Source organism: Anolis carolinensis, chromosome 3 (genome assembly GCF_035594765.1).
Source record: "Anolis carolinensis isolate JA03-04 chromosome 3, rAnoCar3.1.pri, whole genome shotgun sequence".
NCBI classification, from domain to species: Eukaryota; Metazoa; Chordata; class Lepidosauria; order Squamata; family Dactyloidae; genus Anolis; species Anolis carolinensis.
Genome location: NC_085843.1, coordinates 270396820 through 270409889, shown reverse-complemented (window position 1 = coordinate 270409889; position 13070 = coordinate 270396820). Strand labels below are relative to the sequence as shown.

At 40.2% G+C, this 13070-nt stretch overlaps 1 protein-coding gene across 3 annotated transcripts in view; it reads left to right on the top strand.

Moving 5' to 3' along the window:
- spata16 (spermatogenesis associated 16) overlaps nt 1–11429 on the top strand; it is a 250743-nt gene extending 239314 nt beyond the window's left edge. For all 3 annotated transcript variants that reach the window (XM_062976770.1, XM_062976771.1, XM_008106073.3), the window contains one exon: nt 10666–11429. In XM_062976770.1, the coding sequence (XP_062832840.1) occupies nt 10666–10788 (123 nt within the window). In that variant the 3' untranslated portion in view covers nt 10789–11429. The remainder of the gene's footprint in view (nt 1–10665) is intronic.
- Nucleotides 11430–13070: the final 1641 nt, after the last annotated feature.

The window sequence follows — 13070 nt, the reverse complement described above, 5'->3', positions numbered from 1 at the left end:
AATTCATTCTATATCTTTCCTTTTTCTGTTCCTGTTTCTCCCAGCATCACAAACTACTCTGAACTGCAAGACCATGTAGTTTTTCTCCCTGACATTTCCCTTTTTCAACCTAAAGCACCTTCAGGTTGAAAGAGAGACCAGATAGCAAGGGATATCACATAGCACCGTCTACACAATACACTATCAATATTTTTTACATATATTTATAATGCAATTCTGTCTTTTGCTAAAGTAAGATGTCATTGTTAAAAAAATAAAAGCAATGCTCACTGACAGAAAAAAGGCAACAGCAGTGAGACAATCAAAGAAACTTTTGAATATCGGAAGCGGTACCACAGAGATCTTAAAACATCCAGCTTTATTTGATGTTGGAGGCTAAACAAGGCTAAGCCTAGTTGGTATGTGGATAAGAGATCAGACAAGTCTAAGTAGGACTATGAAGGAATCCTGCCTGAAATTTGAAGAACGCTGGTTGCCAGTCAGAGTTGACATCACTGAGCTAAATGGACCAATGGTTTGTCCATTTAGGCTCCCGAGTCTTAAACAAATCCATGGTTATTTTTAATTAAAAAAATAAAATAAAACAATTTAGAACTCCAGAAACACAACAATGAGCAGAAGTGGCCTTGGAAGAGATGAAGCAAGCCTCAGTTACTCTTAGTAGTGTCTGCCTCAAATGGGACAGAGGTAACCATTGGCTACCATTGGGATGGTCCTCAAGACCTACCATCAGAAGCCTCTGTGTGTACCCATTTTGTGGCATTGACAAGTATTATTATTATTATTATTATTATTATTATTATTATTATTCTTTTACCCACCTTTCCTTGCAGTTCAATGGAAACAGATATTTCCATTTTCATGTATTTCATCATTCCATGACAACAGAAAAATATATATATTTTAGAGGAAGAAGCTGGCAAAACCACCTTTGGGCATGCTTTGCCTAAGAAATTCCATGGGATCATCATAATTAAAAACTGAAAGGCAAATAGACACTTGTTTATTTGTGGCGTAAGATTGCACCTCAATGGCTGAGTGCAAGCTTTGCATGGATCCTAGAGACAGAGATGACAAACAGACAGACAGATGACAGCTAGTTAGTAGCAGTAGTTTAAATACTTAATTCTGGGAGATCAGAGTTCAATTCTCCACTTTGTCGTGCAAACCTACTGGGTGACCTTGGTCAAGTAACACTATCTCAGCCTCAGAGGAAGGCACTAGTAAGCTCCCTTTGAACAAATCCTGTGATATGTTCATTTTAGGATTGCCAGAAGTCAAAAACAACTTGAAAACCCTTCTTCACACCAATATACATTTACATATTTATTTGAGGAGTGAGGTTATACTTGAGCTCTTGCAGGTAACTTTTACATAAAGTCCCAGATTCAGTAGCTGGATCAGAACATCCCTCTAAGAAATTAGCAAAGTTGCCTATTACATTTTCCAAACAGTGCCTTCTCTGACCTCAAATTAAGGAGCACAAGCATTTTCTTCCTCTCCCCTGGCAGTACAAATACAAAAGTAAATGAAAATACTGTTTCTGCCCTTGACAGCCCATATTAGTTAATGGCAAGGCTGGCTCCCATAGAAGACAACACTGGCTTAAACCATGAATCATGCAAATATTTAGAAATTGACTTCATCTTCCAGCACTCTTCAATTTAGCTAAGTTGGCTCAAAATGAAAGGAAATACAACTCAAGAATATCTGGAGAGTGCCATGACTTCTATCTATGAATTAGGTGAATAAACAGCTCCACTTGCTTTCTCCTACTGTGTGTCACTTTATTTAAATATTAATCTATATATATAAAAGGGTAATGAAATTTCAGCCTAGGACAAAACAACAAAACTATACATCCCAGAAACACGAAACTTGGCAGCACAACCCCTCATCCATGCCTCTACGTTCATACAACAAAAAGCTCCAGCTACTCCAGAAAACGGCCAGGCTTTGAGACTGCAAGACTATTCACTGCTATTCCACCTGGCCAACAAAGGATTCCCATAAGCCACAGCAACGCATGGCCGGGCAAAGCTAGTTACATATATATTGCTTTTCAGCCCCAAATGAGGCACTTCTCATTTTTTAAAAGTACTGTATTTACTCAATTCTAATTATATGCTAATAAAGGCTTATTGGATTAGGGGTACTCAATTCTAATGCTCACCTTTTAAAACTAAATTACCATCCCAAAATTAGGGTGCACATTAGATTTGCGTAATATGGTAAATACTTTTTTTGGTTTCAGAGTTTTGAAAATTGGGGTGCGCTTTAGATTTGATGGTGCATTAGACTCGAGTAAATGTAGTAATTCTTCCATAAAGCAACTACTAATTTTCTAAAAAAACAGTAGCAACAGCAAATAGCAATGAAAAGTACACCTCAACAAAAGCAACAAAAACTCGCACAAAGAGCATTTGTGTTCTTTTTGAGGGCCAGCAGAAAAGAGGTGCTAACACCCGAAAGGTCCTGTCCTATGTAGTCACCAAGCACTCTTCAGAGCGTAATGGGAGACAGGGCAAAACTTCTGTCACTAAAAGGCTGAAATCTGTTCATCCTCGAAGTCATCCCTCCTAGTTTCAAGTCAGAAACGCTTTCATCGGAAGCAGCCCGCTCCTTGTGACAGGAGCATTGGCAGCTTCAATGAAGACTTGCTCTTTGAAATCCCCTCAGTTGCCACCTGCCAACTGCGCCTCTTCAACCTGACATCCAGGTCTCACACTTTAAATGCTTTCCCACAAAGCGAAAAAATAAAAATGAAATAAAATGCTGGCATTTCCCAGGGAGATGCAACCATCCTAGCTTTTCTTCTTTGCGAAGGCAGATCAACAGGCAACTTGAAAAAGAAAAGGGGGAGGAAAAAACAAAAAGAAAGAAGGAAAGAGCTGACATTCTCTCTCACTCTCAAGTTTGCTTTTAAAATCAAAAGTAGAGGTAGGAAGCCATGAAAGAGCACTATAGCCATAACTGCCTATCGTAGCAGATGTTTTTGTACTATTTCCCCACCATCACCACCCAATGTTTTGTCGATGGATGAAGGGGTGTGTGTGTGCCTATATTTCTCCCCATTCTGTTCATATCATAATTTGTTGCTTGCACACACTGGCTACATATAGTTTAATTATATGGCTTGATTGGCTTCATCAGATGCAGCCGTGACATAAAAATCAATTATACAGCTAAGACTTCTTCCCGAACCTTCACACACTACATAACAAGAAGGTGATTATTCTGAAGCCTTGCTTTGATAGACAAGATCGAAATAGAAAATACGGCTGTCACTTGATATGTAGCGGTAACGATGGGATGGGATGGGATGATCAACCACTTAAAATGTTATTCCAGAATTTGGAAATGTTACTTTTTCTTTTTCTTTTTGGAGTAATGCTCTCAGAATTCTGGGAGCTATAGGACACAAAGGAACCAGGCACGAATATCAGGGAAGGAATATTCTCAATTGAAAATATGCAGATGACATCATATTACAGTAGAGTCTCACTTATCCAACATAAACAGGCTGGCAGAACGTTGGATAAGCGAATATGTTGGATAATAAGGAGGGATTAAGGAAAAGCCTATTAAACATCAAATTAGGTTATGATTTTACAAATTAAGCACCAAAACATCATGTTATACAACAAATTTGACAGAAAAAGTAGTTCAATACGCAGTAATGCTATGTAGTAATTACTAATTTGGCACCAAAATATCACGATGTATTGAAAACATTGACTACAAAAATGCATTGGATAATCCAGAATGTTGGATAAGTGAATGTTGGATAAGTGAGACTCTACTGTACTTGCAAAAAATAGCAAAGTTGTGGAACCACGACTGAAATCAAAGATGAAGGGGCAAAAGCAAGCTTCCAGATGAATATTAAAACACAGAGGATTTATACAACTTTAAACAATGTAGCAAATACATTGGGATAGTTAAAGATGTCTCTGTACCTTGGCTCAAAAAATAGAAATCTTAGTGATGAATTGAGAACAAGACTTAAGATTTGGAAAAGCGACCATGAAGGAGCCAAATGAGGTCCTCAGGTATTAAGTCATTAAATATCAAAGTCATTCGTTCAGACAGCTGTATTTCAAATCTCCAATATTTCAAATCTTACTGGACAACAAAGAAATTTGACAAGAAAAAAGCAATTGCTCTGAAATGTGCTGAAGAAGAGTTCTATAAATACTTTGAATTTGTTGTTGTTGTTCAATCACTCAGTTGTTTCAGGCTATTCATGACCTCATGCACCAGTCCACTCGAGAGCTCCCTGTCGACCATCACCACCCCCAGTTCCTTCAAGGTCAAACCAGTCTCTTCAAGGATACCATCCATCCATCTTGCCCTTGGTCTGCCTCTCTTCTTTTTTCCTTCAATTTTCCCCAGCATCATGATCTTTTCCAAACTTTCCTGTCTTCTCATGATGTGGCCAAAATACTTCATCTTTGCCTCTAATATCCTTCCCTCTGGTGAGCAGCCGGGCATTATTTCCTGGAGAATGTACTGGTTGGATCTTCTTGCGGTCCAAGGCAGTCTCAGGATTTTCCTCCAGCACCAAAGTTCAAAAGCATCAATCTTTCTTCGCTCAGCCTTCCTTATGGTCCAGCTCTCGCATCCATAGGTTACTACGGATTGCTAAAAGACAAATGAATAGGTCTGATAGAAAATCAAGCTTGGACTGTCCCTAGAAATGAAAATGACCAAACTGAGGCTGTTGTAGTTTGGACATATTGTGAAATTGTGTAATTTATTGGAAAAGAAAACGATGCTTGGTGAAATGGAAGGCATTAGGAAAAGAGAAACCATTCCGAGTTTATTCAAGTCAACGAAGCCACAGCCTAGAGTTTGTAGGATTTGAGTAGGACAGTAGATGGCCAGAGATCTTTCATTCTTAACTCCTCTATAAATTGAAGTGGAAATCATATGAAAACTACAAAGTAACCTTGGAAAAAAAAGGGACACTGACTGATGTAATCTTAATGCATCAAAGATTAGGGACCACCACAGGGAGAAGGTCATCCTCAAATACTATATGTTGTACATAGGAAAACCAGAAAAGAAAGAAAATGAATATTATGGCTAGCCATGGTAGTTTGAATCTGCCTCTAAGAGACTGAGAATCATCCTGTTGCAAGCTGCTGTCTGAGCAAATGCCATTTTAGCACACACTGACTCAAAATGTGTGAGCTCCTTCATTACATTGATGTAACTGTAAACAAACCATATCCACAATTATTCATACATATTTGGTCACTCACTTGCAATCATGAGTAAAAACACTTCCAGTCCCACCAGCCCCTGAGGAAAAAAGAAGAAGCTCATTCAGACTAATGACAAAGTGATGCATTGATTTAATTTTACTTCTCTTTCTTTAAAGAAAAGGAATTCAGCTGTTTGCAATCCAGGGAAAAAAGAGCTTCCATACCTGTATATCTCAGAATGGAAGCAGTGGGGTGGCTTAGTGGATAATTAATTGCAAACTTCCAGCTATCTTGTGCTCACTTTATTGGGCTCTTTGCATTTCTGAAAATGGTAATGCCTATGAATAAACATGAAAGATATGTAGCTGGGGTTGGGGGTGAGGTATTCATACAGAACACCTGGATGCTGCCCTCATCTGTATATAGTAAGATGCTCTTTAAAATTGTTTTAAAGCTGTTCATGATACGAGGGTGGGGGGAGGAAGAGGCAGGGAGACAGGCATTTCAATATGCCACTTATTAAAATAATTATTGGTTTGTTCTTGAAGAAGATGGATGGCACCTGCACGAATTGTTTTGCATCCTTTATTCTTTTACTGAGCCCTCTGGTGAATGATATTTCTCAGGAAAATGTATTTATTCAGAACTTCATTTTGATTTAATAGAAAAATGGCTCTTGCCATGGCAGTGTGGAATGCACATTTTTCTCCCTACACTGACTTTCAGCCTGCAAAATGCCAGAAGCTCCAATTCTTCTGTCGGTATTCTCTCCTTATCAGGCAAACTTGTTCAAGATTAATTTTCCCGTCGTGCCCTCCTTTTAAAGTGGCTGTTTTTCAATGCCAGTTAAAGACAGCGTTTTGATAAATTCCCAACGGTAACGTGCACAAGCAGAACGAAGGCACTATTGTCGATCTATCCCACATCAGGAAAATTACAGATACCTTGTGAAGCTTCTGTATGCATGCGTGAACACACAAACAAGCGGATAGACACAGTCTTACGACATAATTTGTCAAATTAGGCAAGACTATTTTGTTTAAATTCGAACATGGACTGGAGAGAAAAATGCAACATTTTGTACAAATACAGTATTACAAACCACTGCTTTTAAAACTGTGGGTTTCAACCCCAAATGGCTCAGTGTTGAGGTCACAAAAATCTGGCAACTTGGAAAGGTTTTTGAATGCTATATAGATATTTACACAAATGTGATAGCAACAACATGCACTGTTTACAGTGGACTCTGCATAAATTGCTTCAGTTGTACTTCATAAAAGGAGAAATCAGCCTCTTTAGCAACCCTTGCAACTGCTGGTTTATTATCAGTCAATGTTTAATTTTATACCTATTTTATATGGCTATATATTCAGAGTCAAGAAAAAAATCTCATGCAAAGAAGGCCGTGAGTGGGAAAAGTTTAAGAAGCCCTGCTACAAACTATGCAGAGAATATTCTTGTTGGACACTATGGATAAAGGCTGCAGACCTTCTTTCTCTTGAACAGTGGTGACAAACTTGTGGCACTCCAGGTGTTTTGAACTTCATCTTCCAGAATTCCTGGTCATTGGACAAACTGGCTAGGGCTTTTGGGAGTTGGAGTCTGAAACATCTGGAGGGCCACAAGTTTGACACCTCTGATCTTGAGGGTTAGATTCCTGGAAGTCCTCAGGAGGTCATATTCCACCAGTGAGTTGGGACCAAAGACAAAAGGATGGGCTCATGTTGCACTACTAGGCTGCATAGGCACATCAAAACCACACTTAAGCCCCAGAATATAAGCAAGCAAGCTGTTTATTGAAGATTATATGCAAGCAATAGCAAAATCAAAGTTCAAAGTCAATAAAATGGGTTTGAATCCACAGGAACAAAGTACTTGAAAACCTGGAAACAAGAGTCTATAAAAATCACTCAAAAAACATAGCCCAAAACAGATATCAAAGTCAGTTCCAAGAAAAGTATCATGAGTAGTCTGAACAGGATTTCAGGGATTAATCCAAGGCATGAATCAAGCTGGGAACACAAGAAGCAAAACTGGAATACAGGAACAAAACTCCACATTTAGTCCAAGGTAGAGAGACAAAGCTGGAACACAAAGCAAGGGGCTTGGCTGGAACCGAAATCCAAACTGCAAAATACTGGAGCATTCAACTGGAAACACGGGAACAAGCAAGGCTGGAACTTGAATCAAGATACAAGGCTGCAGGAATACACACAAAGCAAAGATCTTCCTTCTTGGATTAGCAAAGTTACCACGTCTGATAGTGTCAGAGAAAGAAACCCTTCTTATGAGAAATTCAAGGTCCTTTTCCATGAGAAGGTTGCTCATTATTTTGTTTTTTAAAAAGTCTACTTCTCCTTTTCTTTTCTCAACTGAGTTATCACTCTCCTCCTGTCAAGCTCATTATCCCTCTCCACCTTATAAGTTCCAGCATCCAAACTAGAATGTCCATCTGGCACCTGAAGATCTGACCTTGACTGCTTTGAGGAATGTGGTTCAAACTGCCTACTTGCAACCATCTTGTCTCTGGTCCCAGAATCAACTGGAACAAACTCTGGCTGCATCTCAGGCCCAAACCTGAGTCCTCTGGCAAGGCAGGTGCAGGGACAATCACAGACAGAATGGGGCCAACCTCAGGCTCACCTGACAGCTCAGATGGAGGCTAGTCTACAACAGATCAAATATATCGGCATGTTTTCACTTTCACCTCTTTCTGCCAGGAAGTAACTCTAAGGAGAAGCATTTCAAGTATTTATAACGGGGAGAGGGTATATAAATTTGGAGCTCTGTCAGACAAGTGTCATAAAAAGGGGGTACATGACCATATGGAGTCAGATTGAATTGCTACAACCTGGAGCTTCTGATCCCTGTAAACAGGATATATACACATACCAAAAATGACCCAAATCAAAAGATTATTGTAAAAGATCCATCATCATAAACCATGTAAGGGCTCCATGTGTCACAGTGAATAGTTCAATCTAATACATGATATAAAGGTGTGGTTCTCAACTTAGGTACTCCAGGTTTTGTAGACTTTAACCTGCAGAAACCTTTACCATTGGTCATGTTTGCTTGGGTTTGGGGGAGAGAATGTCCCAAACACATAGAGCACTGCTTTTTAAACTGTGGGGTCCCATGAGCTCAATGTTGGAGTCACAAAAATTAGCAATAGTGAAAGGTTTCTGAATTCCACTTATTTACAAACTTGTTAGCAAGAATGTACAGTGTTTACAGTGGATTCTGCAGAAAATGCTTCAGCTGTACTCCACAAAAAAAGAAAATCAGCCTATTTAGCAAGCCTGACTTCCAATCAAAGGCACCTTAGGAATGTAGCAATGTAATGAAACTAGGAATTTTTAACTGAGGGTTTACCATGGCTTCCAGGAATTAATTTTATTTATTTCATTTATATATTGTTGCTTTTCTCAGGGGATGGGAACTGGGACTCAAGGCAGTTTCCAGGAATAATAGGTGGCTTTCAGAATGAATGAATGAATGACTGAATTAATGAATAAAGAGCAGCTCTACTGATTCAAATCTATTTGCATTTATCGTATAGAACCTGATGTATCTGACAGAATTCTGCAAACTTCTCAGCACAAGACCCATCATTTCTATAAGCCAGTGGTTCTCAACCTGGGGTCCCCAGATGTTTTTGGCCTACAACTCCCAGAAATTCCAGCCAGTTTACCAGCTGTTAGGATTTCTGGGAGTTGAAGGCCAAAAACATCTGGGGATTTCAGGTTGAGAGCCACTTCTATAAGCCCTTTTTAAATCCTCAAAAATATAAGATTATAAAATGGAGGAGTTTTAACCTAAATATATGTTTGCCTAACATGTATCTTTCTTGTAGTTACACAGTTTATTTTGCTAACTTAACACAGGGACTAGAAGACATGCCATGGTGAAGAGCAATTCATGGCCTCAGCCATGACGTTTTTGTCTACAATTCCTATTAGTCCCTGCTAGAATAGCTAATGGTGAAGGAGGGTCTGGGGTTTGACTCTGATATTTCCTGAGGGGTTCAAGTTTGGAAATTCTCTTTCAGATCTTGCTATCTATTTCAGCCAGATATTCCAAATCTCTTTACTTGACAAGATAGACTTAAAGCAAGGCTGGGAATCATGTGGTCCTCCAGATGTTGTGGATCTGCAATTCCCAGCATTCCTCAGCCTTGCTATGATGGCTAAGTTTGCTAAGACTTACTTTCCAATAACATGGAGGGCTGCATGAATCTCACTCCAAAAAAAAAAGAAAAGAAAGAGAAGTACATAGGTAGTTAGGATCATATGGCCGGGCTGTTAGGATCATATGGCCGGGGCCGGGCTGTGGCGCAGGCTGGTAAACAGCTGCTGCAATAAATCACTCTGACCATGAGGTCATGAGTTCGAGGCCAGCCCATGGCGGGGTAAGCACCCGTCAATAAAAAATAAAATATAGCCCCTGCTCGTTGCTGACCTAGCAACCCGAAAGATAGTTGCATCTATCAAGTAGGAAATAAGGTACCACTTATAAAAGTGGGGAGGCAAGTTTAACTAATTTACAACGTTGGAATGAGGAAGTGAGGAAGTGCCATCAGAGTGAATGATGAAGCAGCTGCTCCCCCCTGTGGCCAGAATCGAACATCCCCCAGAAGGAGGTTAAATTGCCTCTGCGTCTGTCTGTTGTCTCTGTCTTGGTTCGATGTGTTTATGTGCATTGAATGTTTGCCCTATATGTACATAATGTGATCCGCCCTGAGTCCCCTTCGGGGTGAGAAGGGTGGAATATAAATACTGTAAATAAATAAATAAATAAATAAATAAATAAGCTGACTGCGGCTGCTATCATTCCTCACCTCCAGCTGTTGGTGCTGTCTAGGGTTGATTAAAATTGCAGCAGTTTGAGCATTGGCTTAGTCCTCTGGAAAGCAGAGTTCAAATCCCCATTCCACCATGAAAACCCACTGGGTGACTATTAGTGAGTCACACTCTCTGCCCCAGAGAAAGCAACAGCAAGAAGCCCTTTGAACAAATCTTGCCAAGAAAACCCTGTGATAGGTTTGCCTTAGAGTTGCCACAAGACGGAAGCAACTTGAAAGCACACAATAATAAGTTCCCTATTATTGAATGAGGTAATTTCTTTTTAAAAATGGATGCTGTCCATTTTGTTTTCAAGGGCAATTTCCAAAGCAAACATCCAAAGAAGCAGCAGCTACAATCCATGATTTTTCTGTTGTTTGTGCTCATTCCCTTTTCTTTCAGAGAGATTAAACATTGTGTTCCCGACTCCAGTTTCCATATGTGTAATGGGAATATTATGGGCCTCTGGGGGATGGTTCCTGCACCTGAATAATATAATCTTTACCATTTTGAAAGAAAAGTAGTCCATTTAACAATGGATGTTGACTACCTGCAAGCAAGTGAATGCTGCATTGTCTGACAGCCCCGTATCCTTTTATGTTTCCTTGCAGGTTGGAATAATAGAAGACTTCTTATACCAATTAGAAGATAGTTTCTTAAAGACCAAAAAACTCAGAACGGCAAGGAGGCAGAAAATGAAAATGAAGCGGCTTCAAAGTGAACAGCCCTGCTAGGCCTGCTGGGGGAAGAGGCTCCCGTCCTGCACCGGGGATGGCAGGAGAGGACATTAATATCGCCAGAGTTTGACAGCTGGGATAACAAAGGCTGGCCTTCAAATTAATGAGGTGTCCCCTCCCTTACAGCTCATCTTTCGCAACCAGCTCCTGCACTTCATTAGTCTCATCTGACAAGAATAAACGTTCACAGGATGCTTGACTGGATTCTTATGCAGAACAGCCTTGTTTATTCAAACTTAGTGTGGAATATGGATCATGGCAATATACTTTCTTTTAGGCACATTCAAAGTGATGCAGTTTTGCATGGGTCTACTGAATCCCATCATAGGTCTTTTCCAGGAGAAAATTCTCCTGGAAAGGTGCATTGTGGGTCTTTTTAATCCACAGTGCTTCTATACAGGAATTATATAGCTATGCCCTTCACATAATACATAATGCCTTCTCTTTCTTTATTACTTAAACTTTTCAGAAATCTGTTACCCAGTTAGGAAAGGGGATCTTGTTGGTTGCATAAAACTGTTGGTTACATGTACTGAAGTCTGCTTTATCGGATGCATGTAATTAAGTGCTTTTGGACAGACCTTTCAAGCTATCATTAACAGGCTGTATTTGTCAATAAAAATAGAGACTTGCAAAAACTGTGGCTATGGTGACCAGATGACTAGTTCAGTTTTAAATATACCCATTAGGGAACAAAGCTGGACTGATCTAGACTAACGTGTCTATATCTTTGACTGCTACCCAGTTGTGTTAGGCCTGAAAAGCTGCAGCAACATATGCTGTAAAAGTTCCCTAGCAAATCAGTGTATTCTGTCAAGTTAAATATGTTAGTATAATAAAGGCACCAGATCCGATCTAATCTTGGCAGTTAAGCAGTGTCAAGCCTGGTTTAGTGCATTATTATTATTAGTATTATTATTATTAAAAATAATAATAATAATAATACCCCACTTTATTTCCCTTGAAAGAGACCCAAAGCAGCATCAGCATAACAATCTAAAATATAAGAACATTTAAACAGGATTAAATATAAAAATATTTTAAAAGTTCCCAGTTAAAAATCATTAAAACAAAGGTAAAGTTAAAAACTACAGCACCCCCAGAATTGATCTGCCTGACTAAATAAAATGGTTTTAGCCTGCTGCCAGAAGGACAACAGGGAGGGGACCATTGTAGCTTCCTTAGGCAGGGAGTTCCCGAGTTGTGGGGCAGCCACTAAGAAGGAAGTCCCAGTCTCTCATTCCCACCAACCGAGCTTCAGATGGAGATGGGACTGGGAGAAGGGCCTCTCCTGAAGATCTCAGGGCCTGGGCAGGTTTGTACAAAGGGGATGTGGTTGGCCAAATAGCCTGGACCTGAACCATCTATGGCTTTAAAGGTCATAACCAGCACTTTGACTTGTTCCCGGAGCTGCTGTAACAGGGGGGTTGTCTGCTCCCTGTAGCCAGTCCCAGTTAGAAACCTGCCCACAGCCCTTTGGACCAGTGGAAGTTTCCAAGCACTTTTCAGAGACAGCCACACATAGAGCATGTTACAGTAATGCAGACGGGATGTAATTGAGGCATGTACCACCATGGCCAGATCTGGCTTTTTCAAGAAACAGGCACAGTTGGCACACAAGTTTTAATTGTGCAAAGGCCCTCCCAGCCACCGCCAACACCTGGGCCTCCAGGTTCATTCAGTGCTGAGTCCAGGAGGACCCCCAAACTGTGGACCTGTGTCTTCAGAGGGAGTGTGACCCCATCCAGCACAGGCTGGATCCCTATTCCCTGATCTGCCTTCTGACTGAAAAGGAGTGCCTCTCTCTTGTCTGGATTAAGTTTCAATTTGTTTGTCCTCATCCAGTCCATTATGGATGACAGCACTGGTTTAGGGTCAGGACAGCTTCCTTGGCATTAGGTGGAAAGGTGTAGTAGAGCTGGGAAGATCATCAAGGAATAGGAAGTGCTGTAGGACAAACCTCAGAAGAACGCAACAGCAAATAACCTCTGAGTATTTCTTGCTGAATAAAATCCTATAAAAATCATGGGGTCTCCATAAATCCACAGGGAATTTAAAGAACATATACCTTCTCTCTCTGTGACTGTCTCTCACATACACAGAGAAAGATTAAAAAGAGTACACATGGAAAGGCATACAAACATGTTATAGATGTGGGTGCTTATGTCCAATCCAAAGCTCCAACAAGCCCCCCTTAGGACCTAAGGTTACTTGCTACACCAAGATTACTTGCTACACTAGGGGTGGAAATAATTTATCTTATGGTCTGAAGGCCACCT